Source organism: Lepeophtheirus salmonis, chromosome 14, assembly GCF_016086655.4.
Source record: "Lepeophtheirus salmonis chromosome 14, UVic_Lsal_1.4, whole genome shotgun sequence".
Taxonomy (NCBI): Eukaryota; Metazoa; Arthropoda; class Copepoda; order Siphonostomatoida; family Caligidae; genus Lepeophtheirus; species Lepeophtheirus salmonis.
This window is the reverse complement of record NC_052144.2, coordinates 31,434,261-31,457,267: the sequence shown is the minus strand read 5'-3', so window position 1 is coordinate 31,457,267 and position 23,007 is coordinate 31,434,261. Positions and strand designations below refer to the sequence as shown.

General features: G+C 31.5%; 1 protein-coding gene across 1 annotated transcript; it reads right to left on the bottom strand.

Moving 5' to 3' along the window:
- Positions 1 to 3,710: 3,710 nt before the first annotated feature.
- Positions 3,711 to 6,310, bottom strand: JMJD6 (Bifunctional arginine demethylase and lysyl-hydroxylase PSR). The gene has a single exon (XM_040724852.2). The coding sequence runs from the start codon at positions 5,447 to 5,449 to the stop codon at positions 4,286 to 4,288; it is 1,164 nt and encodes a 387-aa protein (XP_040580786.1). The 5' UTR covers positions 5,450 to 6,310; the 3' UTR covers positions 3,711 to 4,285.
- Between the last annotated feature and the right edge of the window lie 16,697 nt (positions 6,311 to 23,007).

Below are 23,007 nucleotides of genomic sequence, written 5' to 3'. Positions count from 1 at the left end.
TGCCAATGAGGACCATTCAATCTTACTATTTTTTGAGAAGAAAATATCACATTCAGGAAAAAAATTTCTTCTTCATGTGAGAATGAGTCAAGTATGTATTTGTCGACATCATTTTCATCTCATACATCGTCTTCAAACTTTAGATCTTATAATTCTTCCTCATCAAGGATCTATTTATAAGTTACTTTTAGCTAACGTCCATGTACATACATATTGAGTTTCAAATAAGAGTACTTATTCACTCAGTCCAAAATAATGTATTATCTCTATAATATACATTAATATTCCTTTGGGATTTCCTACATATTTATATGATTTTCTAAAATTATATAATTATAATAACCAGGTAATAATGACCAGTTCATTGTCATAAACAAGTCATTGTTAGCAAAATGAAATGATAAAAATTATCTTGTTTTACTTTTTCTAATGTTGAGGTTTATTTAGGAAAAATCAAGAAATTTCAAGCCTGAAAAAATGTCAATAAGAGATATTTTTCGTGGGTTAAATTTGAAAACGGGTCATTTTGACCCATAAGACGAAACAAGGGTTATACGCTGAATTTTGGCAAAAAACAGTCAATAGGAAAAATTCAAGATATTTAGAGACAAGGTAGGTCAGTCATCATTTTTTTAACCTCGCCAGGCAGATATGACGCCAAGGCGATAAATAAAAGCGCTCCTAAGCTTAAGAAAACATAACATAGTCAACTGTTTCTGTTTACAAGTTCATTAATTATATTTATATATCCAGATATTTTATATATATAGACGTCACAGAACTTATGACCTCATATTTGGCTTCCACTTGATATATAATGAATCCAGTAATAATAAGTATGATCTAGATTATGATTTATGTTCTTACCATAATCCCAACTTCTCAATAAAAAACAGAAATAGATTTACAATGTTATGAACGCTTCCCCAATAGAGGTAATGTTATTTTTTTTAAGCTAAATCTAGAGGGTTGCTTTATAATTGTTATCTAATATGGCTAAAGTTTTTATTTTATTAAAATATAATCAGACTATCTTTATATTTACTTATTTTACATGCAGAATTATTAGTAAAATTACATTGAATTTGATATAATTACAATTTACAGCTAAACCAAGATGCCATTAAAAACCAGACAGTTTCTGAAGAACAATTGGAAGGACAATTCGTATACAACAATTAAGGCAAAACTAATCAAGATTCTGGTCCCAAAAAATGGAGAAAGCTATCGAGACATTTCAAACTCTTTTCAATGATTATAACGTCGAGTTTAAAGAATGATGTCATTCTAGCATCACGTTTTCTTAATTATGCTTTAGTTTGGGCAAAAATCCCGACCTGCTTTTGGAATGACTCAACTTTTTATCAAATACTTAGTTAGAATAAAAAAATATGGGACTACAAGTACAAGTCTCTAAATTTGTACATAAATCCCCGTGTTATTCTTAAAAAAAGAAGTCGAGCGTGCCATTTTTGAACTTGTTCTTAATTATATAGCTACAAATATTTATTTTCAAAGTACTTCATATCTCTAAAATTATTAATACATTCTCTCTTACGACAAAATACCCACCCTCATATACCTTTGCAAGGAGAATCTAGGCTTGGTTCAAGATTCAATTTCTGAAGTAATTGACATGCAAATTTAAGAAAATGCAGTTGTTCCCAAGAGCTAGGAAAGAGGAGGATGCCACTGACTATATGGGGTAGTCCAGCCCGACCACATCCCCCCATCTCGTCTGAAGGAGATATTAAGGGTTGAAGTCAACAGGTGGTCAAAAGTCCGGTAGAGTAGTTCCTAGAAAATATCCCCTTATGACTTCCCCCAGGAGTTCAGGGTAGCCAGGCTGGACTTTTTTGTCCAGTACAATACATTCCTGCAGGCGTGATGAGGCTCTTTAGTGTGGGTTCAGACATTTTACGGCCAAAAAGGTCTTCCCTTACCTCCCACAATTTAGAAAATATAGTGAGTGGAATCTTGGGACTGCTTTTGAAAAAGGATTTGATATTTGATTTTTTTATTAATCATTTCTCATTATAATATATCTATTTTAAGTTATTTTTTACTAATATTTTGTTTATTATTATAATAAAGTAATATTTATTATTATCAATTTATAATTTTTTTATTAGAATATCTTTGATTCGTAATAAATAATTTGTTACTGTACGGGTTTACGTGGTACGAAACCATAATCTAAAAAAATAGTACGGAGGTACGGACACGAAACTAAAATTTTTGGTGTGCTGCCCAGCTCTGATAATTAATATATATTGAATATTATTTAAATATTTAAAGATCCTCCTAGTGTTTACAATTTGAGCTGTGATATGTTTCAAATTTTTTTTAGATAGAAAGGACCCTAGTGGCAATTCTTGCACATTAAATAGTCCCAATACATGAACTTACATCACATAACAATAGACTTAATGGGTTCCACTGATAATCTGGACAGTAGAACTGCCAGTTCTACAAGCCATTAATGTACAAACTAAAGCAATAAAAAGGGGTGACCGGATGTACCCATTCTCCGGGGAAGTCCGTGTTTGGGTAACCTTACCCCTGTCAAAGATTTAGAAAACTTCTTACCACTGAAGTTCCTGTCCTTGTTTTATTTTTCAAAATGACAATATTTTATGATTTTTAATAGCTGCATTGAAAATATCCCAAGTTTCATTTAAGAAATCTGATCACTTTAGCTTTAGAAAAAAGTAAAGAAACGTAGTCAATATTATTTGTACATAGTAGTGGTCATAATAGCGACCCTTTTTTTTTGTCCGCTAAGGGAGTTCAGTGTACTTGAGTACTACTGAATGACAACATAAATTCCAATACCCTTATATCTATATAAACGAGGTAAATTATGCGAATGGAAGGAAAAGTTGCATACGGGAGAATTGAAAGAAAATGATAAAAAATAATATTGTGGCCTCATCTGTGACATCATAAAAAGCAACGTATAGCGCGGGAAAAAAGATAACTTAAAGACCCTATATATTTCCTTAAGCCAACAAGCTTGTACTTTCTTTTTAAAGCTTTAAAACAGACTAACATTTTATTCTTATGGTTAATAATGGACGGTATAGAAAATTATTGAAATTCGAATAGACACTCGGTAGAGCGCAAAACCTCGGCTTAAAATCAAATTGAGTTAGGGTTTATTATTATGTATCTTTTACGGTTTGTGTTACCTTGACATCTTAAAATTTAATGGTCTCTTACTTTGACCATTTGTTATCTTCGTAGCAAGTTTGATCAAAATCAATTTTGTAACTTTTGCCAATCCTGTTGATTAACAGTCAAACAGAGCAAAAACAAATAACCTCTGTTTAACTTCATTGTGGAGACAATGGACGATCATACTATAAATAAAATAAAATAACTTGGCAGATTAAATGAAATATTGATGTACATTTAGGTACTTTTAATATAAGAAGTTTAATTTTAAATTGTATTTCATGCCAATAAATTGTTAAGCAGATCTGGAATCAATTAATATAATACACTAATGCTTTAAATGAAATAGTATTGTTAATCATTACCTTTTATCTGGTCAAAAAGTATTTGATATTTTTCTTAATTATACGCTACTACTATTTAGCTTGAATTGGTGAATATATAGTAATATTCTCATATCCTCGCTCCATAAGTTTCAACAATGTATAGGAACATTATTTGTAAAAGGAATAAAACAATTACAATTAACAAAGTGTAATTTCTAAATTTATTGTATACTAATAAATTATCTTAATTAAGTCAAATAATTATCACATATTTAACTATATAATATAATTTTTTTTACAAACATTTAAGGATTTCTCTATATGAATTTCCAAGAGGGTGTATGAAAAAAAAAAAAATAATATATATTGATCAAACTTGCTATCTTGTTAAGATTAGGATTGCTTTTATTCTTTCTCTAATTATAAAATTGGGACAAAAGAGCATGTATTAAATTCTTTTAAGAGTACGAATTTGTCCAATTTGTATACACGAAAAATATTACAACATATTTTATGTATATATGTATGTATATTTGGAGTCATATTCATTTTTTTTAAATTACAATTTATCTGCTTGAATGATACATTTTTCGTAATATTTAAAACTTGCTAAAAAGTTAATTACAATCAATGAGTAAGGCAATTACTCTAGGCTATATAAAACCTTTAAAAATGAGAGAAATAAATCAATTTAAATACACACAAATTAAGCAATTGCACCAAACAAATTCAGTAATAAAATGAATTTGATGGAACAGTATTATACAATATGTATCAATAAATTATCTCCTATTTGAATATTTCTTCTTTTTTCTTTGAGTTAAACTTTCCTGTCCTGAATCTTCATTAGAAGAAACGGATGAGTCAGACGAGGAGGAGGAAGAAGAATCCGAGCTTGACGAATCCGAAGCTTGTCCAGAATTTTTACTCAAGTCCACTTGAGTAGCTACTTTCGCTAATAATGGCTCCTTTTCCTTAAGTACCCGGAGCCATTTTTTACTTAATTTGGGACGACCTCGAACTGTTTTATGCCATACGACAGGAAAGTTAGTTTTGGAACAGAAATTATGAGTTATAGCCACGGTTTCATCTAAATTTAGAACAACATGCCAAATTCCACCAGGCACAAACACAGTTTCTCCAGGACGTTGAATAAGCTCTAAGGGTTTAAATTCCGAGGGCCAATCCTTTTGCTGAGTTTTAGGGTATATAACTTGAAACCATGTAATTGCCTCATCACACTGTTTCCCCCCTTCACTCGACTTAACTTTGAGTAGCTCCTTAGGTGTGGCCGTTGGGAAGAAACACCATCGTTTATGACCGGAGATGAGGGCGTTCCAAGCAGATGTTCCTAAGGGATCGATATGTATTCCTGTTCCTGAACGAGAGGGTCCTATAATTATCCAACGATATGGGGGTCGGCGATCCTCAGAGCAGTATTTGAAAAGATCATCTCGAAAATATTTTGGGACTTCATAGTCTTGTAATAATTTCTTTCGTTTGGCATGATCGCCAAATGATGAATCAAAAATGTATAAGGGAGAGTCGTCCTTTGTCGTTTTCATATATTCAAAGTAGTATTTCATTTTGAGCTTCACAGAGTAGCCAGAATTGTCCTCTCCACACTTAAACTTTTGATTCCGATATTTCTTGATCAATCGCTCAAGGGTCCACTTGGAATTCGCATCCCACTTTTTCACAACTCCAGTTATCACGATGGGTTTGTATTTACTCTCGTAGAGTTCAATAAACTTCTCCCTCGACACTTCGTCCACTGCAATACGAGGCACTTCGTCTCGAAAAGAACTTACAGACATATCTAGTTTTTCAGCATAGCCTCGTTCGCTCCATGAGGCGGAAGAACTCAGTTCCGGCCGCGCCCTCTTCTTTACATCACGGATTCGTTTTCGGGATCGGTGGCTTAGGTGAATGGTTTTCTCATGCATATCGGTTAGTGAACGTGTCTTCTTCCACTCAATGAATGAGTAATTAATTTGTTAAATAAAAAATTAAAATAGTGCTAGCTAGGCAACAGCGAGTAGCAGCAACTGAGTGGGTGATTCAAGGAAAAAGCTGATGAAAGAAATAAACACGCAACCTTGCACCGTATTTATTACTTATTATCAGTATTATATAAAGACCTTGTAAAAGTAAGCTAGGGATATATAAATTAGTATTACTCTTTAGTCTTTGTACAACGACATTGAAATGTATTGTATTATTGATCAAACTGTATTCCTCAATTCTCATGACATTATACTATAAATAAAGCACTATTGAATCGTATAAATTACATTAAATTGACACAGCATTAAACAAAATAAAATATATTCTATTCAAAGTTGAAAGATTACTAAAATTAATAGTTATGTAATATTTTATAATTTAATATACATTAAGAAAAACATAGATCGTTCAATTTTACCTGTGTTGAGTATATTATGCAACATCAGGAATATTGTATTAATTGTTAGCAAACATAGTTAATATATCGTTAAGAAAATACGTATATTAATGAGGAACTACATAATAAATCATAATTTTAAACTTACAGGTGTGTCGGCAGGACTTTAGCACCCCCCCAATTAAGAAATGTTTACTTTTTACTGGACAATTTAATATCTGAAATTTCATTTAATTTTCCAATTTTTTTTCCAAAAAATTTAATTTCCTTTAAATAACTTTAGATTTTTGAAATTTTTCTCCAGAAATCCCCACCCCCCCAAAAAAAAAATACTCTGCAGACGCTTCTGATTTACTAATCCTCAATATCAAAAACTGTTACTGCAACAGAACGTGGGATCATACTAAATACAGTTTGTACAAACGGATTGTTTATATTGAATCTTAAGCAAACAAGCAGATAAGGGGTAAATGATAAGATGTACTTGTGCTTGAGAAATTGACAATATAATTTGTGGTGTGGATAACGTTATAAATTATAGAGTAATCTATAATGAATTGTTTTGATTTCAATATAGACTAGGCATTCCTAATTCATGAATCATCAGATGATTTATTCATATTTTTTACTTCATTTGGATATGTGATTATTGTGATATTCATATTTTTATTATTATTTATCACAAGCATGACGTCATAAAATTGAAATCGTAAGCAATATTATGAGAATGGTGCTTATTTGCTAGCAGAACCCTATAAGTAGAGTTACGTCACCAGGGTATCTGCTTTGACGATAGCTGACTTCCTAATGTGTTTGAGTCACGGCCCAAAACATTCAAAATTTAATACTATATTTTAGGTGAAGAACTCTACAGAGGCGATATATTTTGTTAAAATACCCTCTTGTAGTGCCGTTGATTTCAGGAATCGCTCTGTGGCTGAGAGGATTACACTTTACACAGTTAATGGGTTCTAAAAATGAAAAGAAATCTTTGGAAACCATAAGATAATTCTTGATTGTGTTCTAAACATTTTGAAAAAAATCAATCCATAAAGAATTACAGCTCTCAAGACATTATAAAATTTTTTAAACATCTAAAACCTGAAGTTCCAAGGCTCATCAAAAACTCCAACAAACCCATCTTCCTTCCAGAGAACAATGGTGATGGTAACCAAATATAATTATTAAGGAAATGTCAAGCAACAGTTTTCAGATCAAATTTCAGGTAAAAAAAGGTCTCCACAATTTCAGTATCGTATATACTTCATCCTTATTTGGAACCTCATACTTCCGAAAATGGAGATATCGACTTAGTGAACATGAATTTAATTTAATCAATAATTGAAGATGAAATTTCTTTTAATGGTAACTTTGTTTTTGAATTAGTTACATTATTTAAAAAAATAATAATTGCTTTATATGTATTACAGATATTTCTCGAGTGGTAAAACATCTAGAGGATATTAATACCACAAATCCAACATAGAGTCTATGAATCAGAAATAAAGGAATAAAAGAAGAAGTTGAAGGAGAAAGATGTCAAAATTCGGGACGCAAAATCAAAGTTTAAGTCTTTAGAGATGCGCCTCTCTTCGGTATTTAATTCTAACCAGATAAAATTTTTATCTTCCAAGTCTTCACATTCCAAAATCCGCCTTCTGTCTAATAAAACCATCAATAATTCACTTCAGTTAAGATTTGTTGCGGAACTATAAATCGTCCGATAGAGAATTAATCTATTGTGCCAATAACTGTTTGGATGAATTTGCAAAAATAGAGGCGTTATTCAAATCTTATCAATTAAAAAAAATTGTAAACTCAGTAACTGAAATAGAGGTTCCATTAATTAAGTCGTTTATAAATGTCCCCAAATGTCATTAAATTTTATATATCACTGTCTTTCAGTATGTTAGGATAAGAATGTACATACATTTACGGTATTAGGTTACTTCGTAACAAAATATATTCGTTTAAGGACATTTCGTATAAAAATAATTTATTAATAATCATGTAGGTATTGAAAAGATAAAAAAACTTCATTGCATTATTCATCAAGAAGCGTTGTTCTGCGAAATCACTGAATTCTTTCTCTTATCCAAAATATTTCTCAAATTGACAGGGTTAACATGTTGATTTTCGGTGTTTTTTTTAACATGCCCATACTACACTAGATTTTCATCACTGCTTATGCATCATTCATACTGATAAGGAATATCATGGCTTATATTATTAAAAAAATCTTCAATGTACAATATAAAAAAAGATAAATTAAATAAAAAAAAATATGCATCTCCAAGGATTTTTATTCAATTTTGTATTTTTTAAGTGATCTCCTTTATGTACTAGCAAACAGAACTCTATAAGAAGAGTTACGTCACGAGATTTCAGCGCCCCCTTGTGACAGATATCAAATGGCCCAAAAAGAAATTGAATACAATGAATGAATACTAAAAAAATGTTTTTATATTGAGGTTACATACACGATTAATTATTATGAACAAATGGAATAATTACTTTCATAATAATTTCTTTAATTTGCTTTATTTCGCATACACATGCTTTGGCTTCCGAAAGTAGAAGAAGCTATTCTATTTTCGTTGGTAATTATACAGTTTGCATTTGTAAATGTATGGTATACGGTAACTTCGTATAAGGACAATTCATATAAAACATTTCCGTATAAGGACAATTCGTATAAAAACAATTTCGTATAAATTAATGAGGAAACGGGGATAGACTTTATGAATTCACATTTTGTGCACCAAATGTTGGGGGTGTTTTCTTGTACCGCCATTAACTTAAGTAACTATTAAGAGCCCCTTACAATTCCTCCCATTGTACCCCGAATGTTGGGGTGTTTTCGGGTACTGCCGGGTCCCAAAACGGGATGTAACTTACCGCCAATACTTGAAAAACAATTAAGAGCCCTCAACCCCCCCCCAAATGTACCCCCAATGTTTGGTGATGCTTTCGGGTTCTCACTGGCTTAAAGTTATAAACTGCTATATATTTGGGGGGTTTCCGAAAACACCCCTGACATTCGGGGAACAATTGGGGGCAGGGGGTTGTAAGAGTCTCTTAGTTGATAAATAAGTATTTATTTCTGTTGTTTCATCGATAGCAATGCAAAAATACTCAAGATTTTGGATTAGCATGCCTATATTTAGATGATTGTCCATGATTGTCCAAAATAAGAGTGGATATAAAAAAAGGGTAACTCGCAGATGGATATTAACAACAAATCAGTTTTTTACTAAAACAGTCGTTAAAATTAAGAATCGTTCGCGAATGACACAGCACAACAGAAACTTTTCTGACAAGGTATGTAGAAATGTTTAATCTGAATACTCCGTGTCCTCAAATGATAGAATTAAAAAAAAACATTATTTATTACTCTGAAAAAGTAAGTTCTTTTCCCATTAGAATGTTCAATCTGGTTATGAATGGCTCAAAGGAAGTTCCAAATGATGTATTTCTTACATTTTTATCATAATATTTTGCATCAGGATGAAATTTGAAGCGAAAATAGGAGGGCTTTAAAAAAAAAATATATTTTTTCTAAAAATACGGTCATTCGGCCTAATTATGCAGCAGAGCAAACAAATTTGAACTTTTTTTCTTAAAAAACGAAAAAATCTGAAGTTCGTTAATGATGTAATCGGATGGGCATTGAGCGAATGCGTGTAAAAAGCGTGAGCAAGACATATGGTACTTTTGATTAAAGTTACTGTTTTGGAGGATAGAATATCACGTGATTGTACTATGGAAATGAGAATCTTCTATATTTCAAATTACACTAGAATAGTGAATATAAAAAGTAGTTGACATTTTCAAATTCAGGAATACCTGATTTACTTCATGAAAATCCTGAAAAAACTTCCAAATTTCTATATTATAGATTTATTAACAAATATTTATGAAATTCGTTAATAGGAATTTCGAATAGTTGAAATTTTCAAATTCAGGAATACTTGATTTACTTCCTGAAAATCGTAAAAATAACTTTCATATTTATATGTTATAGATCTATTAACATTGAGTTATCCTAAATTTCTTCCCTTAAAGTCGCTAATAAGATATGTTATACAATGAGTAATCAAAAACACTTTGAAATAAAATCCCTGGAGCATACCCAAGTGTTTACCCGAAGAAACCGGTTTTTGACAAACACCTTGTGAACCATTTGAAGCTAAGGCCCCGTTTGAGACTATTCAGGCAGTTGTTCTTCATTGTTCGTAAATCCAGATACAATTGAACTTACAACTGCGAAATCAGGGCTTCTATTTTTGATGAGAGGAAAATACGAAAACTCTTCAGATATGTTCTCCAACAGATAAGCCCAAAGCCAGATAGAGGAAATTGTAGAAAGATACTTCTGACTTGATCATCTATCTCAAGAGAGCAGATTCGACTCCTTCCTTGCATAAGAGATTAAAAGATTGCAACATTGAAGAGATCCATTCACGATGAGTAGATAATTTCAATATTTCAAATAGAATTATTATTTACTTTATTTGAATTGGTACGAAGCACGGTAAGTATGACGTCTTTATCGTTACTTTAAAATAGATAACATTATTAAGTTAATTTATTTAAGTATTATAATGTAGGCTTATAATAGTGAATTAAGTTAAGTATGGGTAAATTTAAAAAAAGAAAACTAAAAAAAACAATTATATTAATTATAACTACAAGTCATAAGTAGAGAATCAGACAAATTAAAAATGACAAATGATACGATATAGAAGTTATTAATATATAATAAAACAAATAAATTTAACAAATTATTAGTGACACTAATACAAAATGAAATGACACATTTTTATACATGAATAATAAAAAAACTTATTAGCAGAATAGAATGTGCTTTGCCAATGCAGACAAAACTATCGACAAAAGAGAGGCACATTATTTTTAGGAGTCTAGAATTATCTTCTCCTTGTTTTCCAATGACAAAAGAAGCACTCATGTTATAAAGAAATCAAGGGTCCAGGTTATATAGGTAATCATCTATATATATTATAAATCACAAACTCCACCTTATAAATGGAATTGTGAGTGATATAAGTAATTTCTGCGTTATATACATCAAGGAAACGGAAGACTCTTATAAATGAAATATTTTTCTTAGAGTAAGAGACAAGGCAGAGTTGACTTATGAACAAAATAGCTTCAGAATTTCAATGAAGGAGCAGTGGATGGACGATGATAACTTTTTCTGTTCTTCACTTGGGCTTTCAGTTGATTATTCTGTGTTTTTATAGAACTCATTAGTTCTAATAGCAGTATACGACTATTCCGTAGAAGATTTGAAGGAATTAATGTATTTTGGAACATGGAGGTAATGATTCACAAGGTCAGAAGTCACTATCACAGACCTTGAAAAGGAAGGGGCATCTGCACAATGAACGATCTTTCCATGAAAGAAAATGAGATCCACCGATTGAGGAACACAGAGACAAGATCTCTAGAACAGAACATAAAGAGAGGATCAGAAGACGTGTTGCTAGGATATCCAAATGGACAAATATACACTCTGAGGGAAAATGGATAGATGGAGATCCAATTAAATGCAATCCAGGCGGAGGGGAACTTTTTAAAGGCATTTGACTAATAAAATTAATTATATTTAATATTACTAAGATAAGCGGCAAACAATAGTTTTTATTAGAGGGAGTTGTTGTAAAAGAAATATTTAAATAATGAAGGAAAAAAGAAGAAAGAAAAAAAGGAAAATCTACCAACTGTTTTTCCTTTATAATCTCAAAAAAGTAATTTATTTGACCAAACATCCCATCTTTACTTATCAGAAGCCCTCCCCCGATGACACCATTAAATATTTAGATGCTAATGACCTCAATACCATCTATCACAATATAGGGATTTTTTTATGTGCAAGAATAGGTTCTACGGCCCCCTTTTTCAAATCAACTGACATGATTTCAAATTTTAAATACAAAAAGGAAGTCAAATTTATGTCAATTCAAATTACTCCGTCACATCATTTTCTTGTCATACAAACTTTGTTTTGAGTTTGGTTTTTTTAAATCTAATAATGTTTTCAGTCATAATTCACAAATTGATATTTAACATAACACTGACAAAGAAACTTAGTTATTTTCTTTCTTTTTTTGTAATGGCACCAAAAAACAATAAAAAGTAGTAACAAGTGTTTCTCATATGTTAATACGTAATTTATCATCTTTTTGTTTTACGTGACACAATTTTTTTTACATTATTTTGATTTCAAGGTTCAATAGTTTCTTTTTTTTTCTTTGTCTGTCATTCTTATTTGTCTAAAAAAGCTAAAGAGCTTGTGTTTAAGGTACTTTGAGGATCTGGAGCCCGTATAAGTGTATTTAAATAACATATTTTTAGCATTTTATACGTTTTTATTGTAGTTCCATAAAATCCTGCTTAACTAACTGACAACTTTTTTAATATAATAATGTATTACTTCATAAGGATATCTTAACATGAAAATCAAGGACAGTCCGGAAGAGTTATCCGGACAAATCAATTTGTTGGTTAATATTTACTTTGATAATACGGCATTTGAAACCTTAAACCCCGTGATTTCTTCTTTTTTGTAGATTTAATAGCCCGCAATCAAAATGGATGATATTTTGAGCTTTCAACAAATTAGCTAATATCTTGCCAAAAAAAATAACACTTACCGCAATTTTTTGCATCAAAACACTAAGAGATTTAAACGTAAATTGTCTCGTCTTTAAAAAGTTTTAAATATAAAAACCTGTGCTACAAACTATTTTTCCAATAATTGATGAAGACGTACTATTTTTTGAAAAAAACGACAATTTTCAAAACTTTAAGCAAAAAATGCGAGAGCCTAGGGTGAATTGAGAATAGGTCTACTGAAGTTCTTGCAGGCATTCTCCACATCTACAGCCGATATCCTAACCCAATCCTTCTTAATGGTTGCCTTAAGGCCGTCCACTTCGACGCCACAAATTGTAAAAGTTGGTCCTGATGAACTCTTGGCTGATCTTGGACGTGTGGCAGGGGGAAGAGTCCTGTGGCCATACGTAGGGCTCAGGGACGTTTGCTTGCACCCACGGAAGTACAGTCGATCTGAAGCACTCCACATACATCGTAGAGTAGACCTTTTCTCCCTTCTTGAAGAAGAATGGTGGCATGACCTTCCTTCGGCTGGTGATGACGCCCAAGACCATGATGGAGCTGGAGTTCTTGGGCTTGTACCTATAAGGGACATTATCCTTGGATGTGGAGAGCCATCTGTCATCTTAAGAATTGCTTATGCGCTCAATAATGAATATTTTCTCATCTCAGAAAATGATAGTGTGACCTGCATTGGGCGTCTTGAGCCTAGAAAGCAGAGTCTTGCAGTAGGCCAATCTGACCACCTTCTGTTTTTCAGTTAATAGATGACGCACAGACAACTTGTAGGAGGTCATACTAAGCTCCCCCCATGCCTTTTGAATGGTGCTGCGAGCCACACCCTTCCTCCTGGCCAGTGTTGTCTGATTCAAGATGGATCAACGGTCACGATTCTCTTCAGGTCTGCCAGAAACCTTTGCAATCACTTCTGGCACTATGTGGGTATCTTTGCTCCTTTTCCTCATTTTTGAACCTGGTGTTATTATCAATTGAATTTTGTCATGATTTATGTAAGCAACCCTGTATACCTGTTCTATTCTATATACACACTCCAGTAAAATTGAGTATTTTTTGTACATTAATACACACACAAATTATATTTTACTCACTAGATGGCTCTTAAGTTGAATCAATGTTACTTTCGCGACAATTAGTAAGATTTTTTGTAAAAGAACAAATGTTTAACTCAATTCAGCCAAATTTAATCAACTCACTGATTACTCAAATTCTATATCATGGTCACATTATGAAATGCCCTAATTCCCTTAATGGAACATCCTTCTAGATTGAAGGAAGCAAGAGTTGATGTTATTATAAAAACCCAGGAGTGCCACATTATTTTCTTGCTAAAAATACAAGATGATTTTTTACGTAACAGAACCCTTACCAATTGCTATATACATTTCTTAAAAAATATCAGTCAAACATTGTACATATGGGTTCACGTTTAAAGCGTCTCACCACACTAAGTGGCCATATTTAATTTTTAAATGTAGAATTGTATACAATAGTAATAATAAGTAAGACTCGAGAATATAAATTTATATGATATGAACTTATCTTAACCTCCTTGAATGTATGTCCATTGATACCCTTGATTATAATTACTCAAGAGGTAAATTTGTCGAAAATCAACTTTTTACCTGATTCTTACCTCTTATTTTTAAATCAGCTTTCATAAGTTGCCAAATAATCATCAATTAAAAAAATTCATAAAATTTATGTAAATTAGCCAAACATTGTATAAAGGCTCTCCAAAGACTCTAGGTTATCAGACTTTTTTTTTGGAAATAAGGTCCTTTGTTGATTTGCTCAATGCTTTTGATACTCTCAAGAAACACCTAGTTATTGTTCAGCTTAAAAAAAAGTATCAAAGTGGCAAATATTGTTGTGATGCTGATTGTCCATCACCTCAAGGTAGCTTCTCATCTTTTCCTAAATGCTATCCATAGATGACTTAATTATGGCCAAAAGCTGTCAACTGGAAAAATTTAGATGGTTCTGACTTTCATCCTGAACTTGATGCCTTATGTTTTTTACTATAGATTTTACAAAATCACGTTACGCCCAGAAATTTAAAAACAATTGACTTTTTTTTCAAAAGCGTTTAAATACTTCCTAATATGTCAACGTTTAAACATTATATATTTTTAACTCGTTTTGACATTCCCTCATACAGATTGTTCAAAGTATCGAGTGAAATTTTTTCCCTATCTATTTTCTATTGATTTTTTAAGCTATCTTCTGACGTTGCTCGTACATTTTCATTGAGTTTCATCTTAAATAGAGCTCACAAATTCTTGATTAGAGACAGGTTGGAACTGTTGGTGGCCATGTACCTTGAACTCAGAAAGAATCCAAATTTCTTGAACACTATTCTTGTGCCTTTTTTGAATGGTGAGCATGAGCATCATCTTGCTGGAAAATTGCCTTTGATGTGTAAAACAACACACTCCTCTGAATTGCGGGCTATTTTATTAGCTAAAAGACTATGCTGACATCAAACACTTATTGACAATTTCTGTCAAATAATATTTGGATGTTGCAATTTGTTTTCGCAGAATCAAGTGCAGGTCTGATACTGTCTCATAACTAATAACTGCCAAACCTGAATTTTCAGTGGAAATTTCATAGTTGAAGTTGGTTCTATATCATCTTTATTTCTTGACAATTCCCGATCTGTTTTAGGATTTGATGAATGAAATTGCTCAAATGAACTGTCATCACTAAAGGAACACATTTCCAGTCATCCACTGTCCAGTGTTTACACGGCAGAATTGAAGTCGAGCTTTCCTTTGATCTTTTGAAAGTTCAGGGTGCAGACAAGTTTTGTATAGAAGAGTATTCAAATTTTGTCTCAAGTAGGTGTGCACAGATGACGTGGATGAACCTTTGCAGTTAATTTTGGAGCAAGTGCCCTTGTGGATTGCCTTTGTTTGGTCAAAGATTTTGTAATGAACAGTTTGGCAACTGTGGTAAAAAAAAAAAAATCCTCTCTCGACCATCTTGACTAATATGCATGTGACGGCCTTAACTTTTTTATAACAATTTTCAATGGTCTTGAGTGGTTAAACGTGTCTCTGGCTTGATCCACCCTCCCCTAGCCATTGTCTTTAAGTCTGCTATTCAATTTCAACTGATTATAATAGTTTCTTTCACGACCTTTTTACAGTTGTGTCTGATACAATCGCCATATCGAATCATAAATTGTTTAAGATTGTCTAATGTCTGCATCAGGCAAAATTCAATATTCTCCTATGAAAAAGGACATTTAAATCTGAACACTTTGAATTTTAAAATTGAACAAAATATAATTTATTAATTAAGAATGTAATTTTAAAAAAAATGGTATAAATAGATGTGTGTCTGGGCTCTTTTAATCATTAATGTAGTCCCCCTTAGCGGCAATGATGGCTTTAAGAAAAGATGAGTTAAAGAAGAAAAAAAAAATATCTCAATCAACTTTCATTTCTATTTATTTATTTCAGTATGTTATTATCATTCACATTTGAAAAAAAGAATTGAGACGCTTGATTTAGTGGGTTTCCTATAGGCTATATATATGAATGCAGTCTACAGTTATATTAATTGTAAATACATAACAATTAAGTAATTTTAATTGATCAAAACGAAATGATATTATCAATTAATAGTTGTTAATGAAAGTAATTCTATAATCAAGAAGGATAAGGAATCATTTTTTTATATGAAGATATTTCCACCGCAACGATATAGGAGGTGTGTTCAAAAAGTAGGATGACTTTGTATTTTTAGGAAATAATATTTATTTACATCATCAATATTTATGTTGTCTCCTTCAAAGTAATCCCCACTTGTGTCACCGCTTTTTCCAATCCTCAAAGTACTTCTCATAAGAACTTTCGGAATGACCTTAAATTATTCCAGCGATGCAGTCTTTATCTCCTCAACTGTTGCAAATCTCCGTCCTTTCATAGGTTTCTTCAGTTTGGGCAGAAGAAAAAGTGACACGGGGCCAAATTTGGTGAATATGGTGGCTGATTTATGATAGTGATTATGTTTTTGGCCAAAAATATCTGCAAGCAAAGATTATATAGCTAAAACATTAAATGTAAGTTTGCTGCAAGTGATCTAACATAAAAAAAAAATGATCATAAAAAAATGCTGTTGCTCGCGAAATTTGAAAAGTTATCTTACTTTTTGAACATACCTCGTATTAAAGAATGAAAAAACAGTACATGTCATAAAACTGTAACTTTTCCTAACAAAAGTCAAATCCTCCACAATAGAAAGAAACTATGGCTGGAAAAAGCAAAAGAGAACATCCTCCCCTTTATGAAAGTTGCTTTACAATGAGCAAGGCTTAAGTCAAAGACAAAAAGTGGGGCTCAGAGTATGTAACAAGGGATTTTCTTTGGAAAAGGGGTAGCCTTATTTTTTTTTTATTGAGGTCGAATTCCAATTTTTTTCCCAAGAATAAGCTTTGAAGGACTATTTTTATTATTCAATTAGAAAATTTTACATTTTCGAAAGAATGTTTAGTAATTTTATCAAAATAAATAATATCGGTTTTATTTCTACTTTTTTGTCCCTAATTACTTTTACAACATTAATTTCACTTTTTGATATTTATAACGCTAAGTTTTTGAGTTTTGACAAAAAACAAATGTTTCGAGGCTTATCCACAGACATGGATCCTGTTATTAAAAAAATATATAGTTTACAGAGCACTTATTTTTAATGCTTAAGTACAATCCCTAGGACAAGTGCTCTTAATGACTTCTCTTCTCAAAACCAGGGAATCCCTTCTTCTTGAAAGCTATCAAATAAACAGATGGATTGCAATTTTTTCCGTCTATGTTCCCTTTGGATTTATTCTCTAAAATACTAATTAATCAGTATAGATGGGTAGTTTGTAAATAAAAAAGCATTAAAAATTAGAAGAAAAAAATAATATTAGAATAATCCTGTGGCTATGTTATTGCTTATTAAATATAGTAGACCCCGCATATCGCGGTTTTTGGAAATAAGAAAACACCGTGTTATTTGAAATCTGAGTGGCATAGGGATTTCTTTATTTCTAAAACACGTAAATTGGGAGAAATCATTTTTCTAAGTCTACATTTTACTATTTTTCCTTATTTTTTTAGTATGGTTAGGACATTAAAAACATTTGATTAATCAGTCCGAAGATTGACAGTCTTATAGACAGGCCCTAAAACTGGACTGGACCGAACACATAAAGCATGGGCGTCCACAGGAATATATTTTTTTGAAGACATGTTTTGTTTTTGAAAAAACAAAAATTCACAAAAAGTTAAAAAAATCCTACACTTTTCTCAAAAAAAGAAATTTTTGGATTTTTTTTTCAAAAATGACAGTTGTTCACAAAAAATTAAATTTTTTGGAGAAAAATTTCAAAAACCCGCAGCTATTAATAGAAAATTAAATTTTCGAAAAACATTTGAAAAATTAAATTTCAAATATAAAATTATCTGGTAAGAAACAACCATTCCTTAATTTTTTTGAGGGGGAGGGGCTACAACTCCTCCATCCCACCCCCTGCGGACGCCCCTTTAAAGACCGACACAACACTACCTCAATATAACTATAGTTTTTATAATTTATTATAATAATATGAAAAACGCGATACGAGGGCAATATAAATGGGAGTCAGAATAATTCCAAACAACGTTTTATGCAAAATCCGCAGTATTTGAAACCGGGTTATGCGGGACCTCCTGTATGATCATTATTCAGGGAGTTGTAATATTTTGCTGCACTCTCTATCATTCGGTTAATAAACGAATATAAGTAAAAAACGCCATTGCCCTTTACTTACTTTTTTCAACTAATGGCTATTCCTTGAATAAAGTAATTGATGACTAGTTTTTGAAAAAATATTGAAAGGCTTCTTCAATAAAGCAAGTGAACACGTTTACCAATCCCTATAGTTTCTCACGGATATTCATAGTGTTTTTCTTGTCTCTAAAAAATAATTCAAAGTAAATTTGTATGTTCATTAAGGAAAAGATTTCTTTTTGCTTTTTGGTTACTTCGTTAAGATCATTAATAATATCGAATTTTTAATTTTGTATGAATACAATGTACCTACACGCTACATAAAATAATATTTGTTAATCTTTTTGCAGGTTTTTTTAAACCACCCAGAATGAATTTCTCAAAAAAAATGCACTCACCTTAAAAACAAAGTAGAAATCACTGTAATAAAATTCCATCAATATTTTCCCTTAAATTGGAGTTGGAAACGCTTAGAGTAGGGGTTTGTTAAATTGTTTCGCACCCATATTTTCCCTATATTTGTCTGCCATATCATGATTTCTTGTCCTTCAAGCCTACTATACAAAGAATCATGTGCGTTGGGAGGAGGACATTTTCAATTCTACACGATTATTAATAACTAATTCAATATAAATTTGAAATCAGGATTACATTTTTTGTTTTATGAAAGATATATAATTTATTTAATTTTATTCATTTCAACCAGCGGCGATAAACAAAGCCTACTATCAAGGTCAACTTAGGTTTAGTCCTTAAGGTGGGGGGAGATGTGTTTTTTTTTTGTTTAAAATTCGGTGGAGCGTAAATATATCTTTAATTGCACGTCTAAGGGACAAAGTGATGAGGCTTAGTCTTTTGGTTTTGCATTCATAGTTCATAGACTTTCGGAATTTGGAACTTTTATATATATCAGTATCATGGAATATGATATTTTTTTATGCCTTATTTTAATAAGTGAATGTCTTCATTTTTTTTTAATTTTTAAATTATCTCTCTTTAATCGTTTTGGGATATTTTTTTATTGTATCTCCCAACTTTTCGTCGAAAATTTAAATTATTTGTTAGTAAAGCCAATTCCATAATTATCTCCAACTCTTCAACTAATATCAGTATATATTACAGGATTTTAGATAATTAAAAATAATTCTTTCGCGTAAATCATATCTCATAACTGTTTTTGTAAGAGTGCGAGGAGAAGGCGGGAGCGATAGTCGTAAGTTAGGATCCTTATTGATGTCAGCTGTCTTTTTCATGATTTTGGAGAGAAAAAGTGCATCACTGCTCTGAAGAGGAGAAGCTTCTATATTTAAAATAGCATTCGTGGAGGGTAAATGTTATACTCATATATTTAAATTCAAATATATATTTATTTTATTCTGCATTTTAAAATTAATTTACATCAAGATAGGCGAGAATTCTTCTTTTAGAGGGGGATGTTAACTTTCTCTGACTTATTAAATTATCCATAACAAAGAAGAAAGACCCATCCAACATTAATTTTTCCCTTTCTAAGCGATCATTTTTCTTTTTTCTTTACGCAGAACAATATTACGGGCAATACTACTACTATACATATATACTGTACTACAAATTGACGGCTGGAAAAAATTAAAAAATAGGAGTTGCAGGGGCCTGGGACATAAATTAGTATATATTACTTGAGGACGCTGGTGTCATGTAAGAACATGCCCTTGCTGTTTGATAAACTTATATGTTCTTTGAAAATGAAGAAAAAAGAAAGATTTTTTTAAAATTATAGATTATTATAACATCAATACCACGACAACAGTTGACACTATCTCGAATCAATAACGACCTCTTCAATAAAAACTTTGCCCTTCTATATATTCTCTCGTGAACGGACTTTTGCCCCACAACATTTTTGCCAAAGGACAATTTGCCAAACGGACATTTTGCTAAAGGACCATTTCGGACATTTGGCTGAAAAATGATATTGAATTTATTGATATATACTATTGCACATTTTAAATAATTTTAAAATGATATTATTTCATATACTATATAAATAATATAGGTAAATTATTGGGTGTTCTTTTGCAGAAAAATATTTTATATTAATTAATGAACATGATATAAGCATATTACAGTAGTGGTTCACTGTAGAATGATTGTGCTAAAAAGGTTGCAAAAAATTGCTGCGTTGTAAAATTGTCGTACAAGGTAATTTAAACTCTAGCACCGTCGCGTTTCTAGTACTTTTTTGTTGAATGTTTTTGTGATGGATGTTGTTAAATAGAAATTTATACACTTTGAAATATAATAGGTATATATATTATACTTTTATTCGTTAGCATTTATTTGACTAATGAAGTATTATACATATCCGATTTGAAGGGACAGATTGTGCACAATCCGGAGGCCGGGGTGTATCGTAGCATAATAAAAAATATCTTTGGTGCTTAGAAACGTGATGTCGGTAAAGTATACACCGTCTTTTGTCCCAGTATTACGCATTTAAAACCTGAGGGTCAGGCTGTATTTTGGAATATTAGAAGGGTTCCTTGATGTTCAGGAAAGCGGGGGTGGGGAATAATTTTACCTACTTCAGGGCATAGCAACTCATCTACACAACCCGTGGGTCGGTATACATTTAAAATTATTAGAAGGGATCCTTGGTGCTTAGAAACGCACGTCGGCAGTTCGGTTCGAACTATATCGAACCACATACTACTGGGTTGTGTTTATTAAATTATCATTAATGAATATAAAAATACTTTCTGCAAAATCACACTCATTAATTGCTCTATATGACATAATATATAGCATATGAACAATACTTATTCATCATACTCTCATTTTAAATGGAATTAAAATATTCAATCTTATATATCAATAAACTATATCGGCAAATTGTCTAAAATAGTGCTTCGGCGAAATGTTCATTCGGCTAATTGTCCCATTTGGCAAAATGTCCGTTTGGTAAATTGTCATTTGGCAAAATGTCCATTCCGCAACATGTCATTCGGAAAAACTGCTTTTGGCCAATTGTCCTAGAACTATATTCTTTATAGTCTGAAGTCTACGGTATAACGGAGAATTTAAATCTTCTTCTTTTTCAACAAACTTTGAGATCTGTGTAGGTAGGAATTTGAACTCCATTACTCAGCAAAAGGAGGGAGGCGACAGAAAATAAGAGTTTGAACTTCGTAGAAGGACATTTAGTTCATAGTTATTTGGATGGATCTTTCGTAGGAAGTATTTTTATATATAGATCCCCATCCACCAATTCTTTCAATTTAATGGAATTCATTTTTTTTAATTTGGATATCCTAGACACACCTTTTGATTCTCTCTTTATATTCTGTTTAGAAGATCTCACCTCTTTGTGTCTCACTTGGTGGATAACATCTCCTTAAATGGAAATATCGTTAATTCTGAAGATGCCCATTTACATCAAGGTCTTCGATGGTGACTTCTGACCTTGTTAATCATTTTCTCTAAACATAAATTCATCCATATCTTCTACTAAATGATTGTATACTTCTATAAGAACTAAGGGATTCCATAAAAAGAAAGAATAATTGACTGAAAGACCCAGTGAGGAACACAAAAATTAATCATCGTCCATCCACAGCTGCTTCATTGAAAATTATTGAGTCAATTACTTCTAAAGTCAACTCTTCATCGTCTCTTACTTTGAGAAAACTATTTCATGGATAAGAGTCCTTCAGATTCCTTGATGTATATAACTCAGAAATAACTCATCTAACTCACATTTCTGTCAATTCTATTTATAAGTTGGAGTTCGTTATATACAGTTTATGTAGATCATTATTTAACCTCAACTCTGATTTCTTTAAAATGTGTAAATCTCTTTTGTCATTAAAAAAACAAGTGTAAGATGATTCTAGACTCTATTTTCTTGATATTCTATCTGCAAAGTATATTCTATTCTGCTATTCCATTTTTGTAATAGTTATTCGGAACTATTATGTGATTGATTATGGATTTAAATTGACTATAATTGAGCTTTTAACTAATGTAGGTAGGCTTCTATTGGAATATCTGAATGTCAATGCAATTTTAAACTTATTGAGTCGGGCAACATGTTCTATAGTACAAAATTGATTGTCACCATATTGCAAAGATCTAGAATATCCCCACAAATAAATTCATTACAGATAACTAAAAAATATTTTGCCAATACATGCTTTATAAGTTTTATTGAAGACAATAGTTAAAATTTAACAAAATAATAATAAAATTGTTTTAGTATTGATTGGACAAAATAGCTTATAAAGTTTTATGGTCCGTTAAGATTCGAAAGATTACAGAAGGAGAATAAGGGGCTGAAAAACTCTTCCGTATTTCATATATTCTTACTCTGAAAAAGTACTAGAGGACAACTTGGAGGGGGGGGGGTGACTAAATTGTCAGTTATAATACCAAAAATGTAGAAAAAATGTTTTTAAATATTATATCCAAAAGAGGTGAAGGGGGGAGAGAATACATTTTTTCTAATCCATGTCTTAAGTGGGTTCTTTCATATTGGTTAATTATCTCCGTTTATGGCGACTGTACTTAGAATTAGGTGTAATAATTCTCAGATTTATCACTCAAATTCGGTAATTGATTTTATAAGACAAAATTTCGGAAGGAATTATAAAAAAAAAAAAATAGAAAATCATATAGAATTAAAATCAAAGACATTGACGAAAT

Coding starts and splice junctions, on each gene's coding strand:
- JMJD6 (XM_040724852.2), bottom strand. CDS start 5,449: ATGCATGAGAAAACCATTCACCTAAGCCACCGATCCCGAAAACGAATC.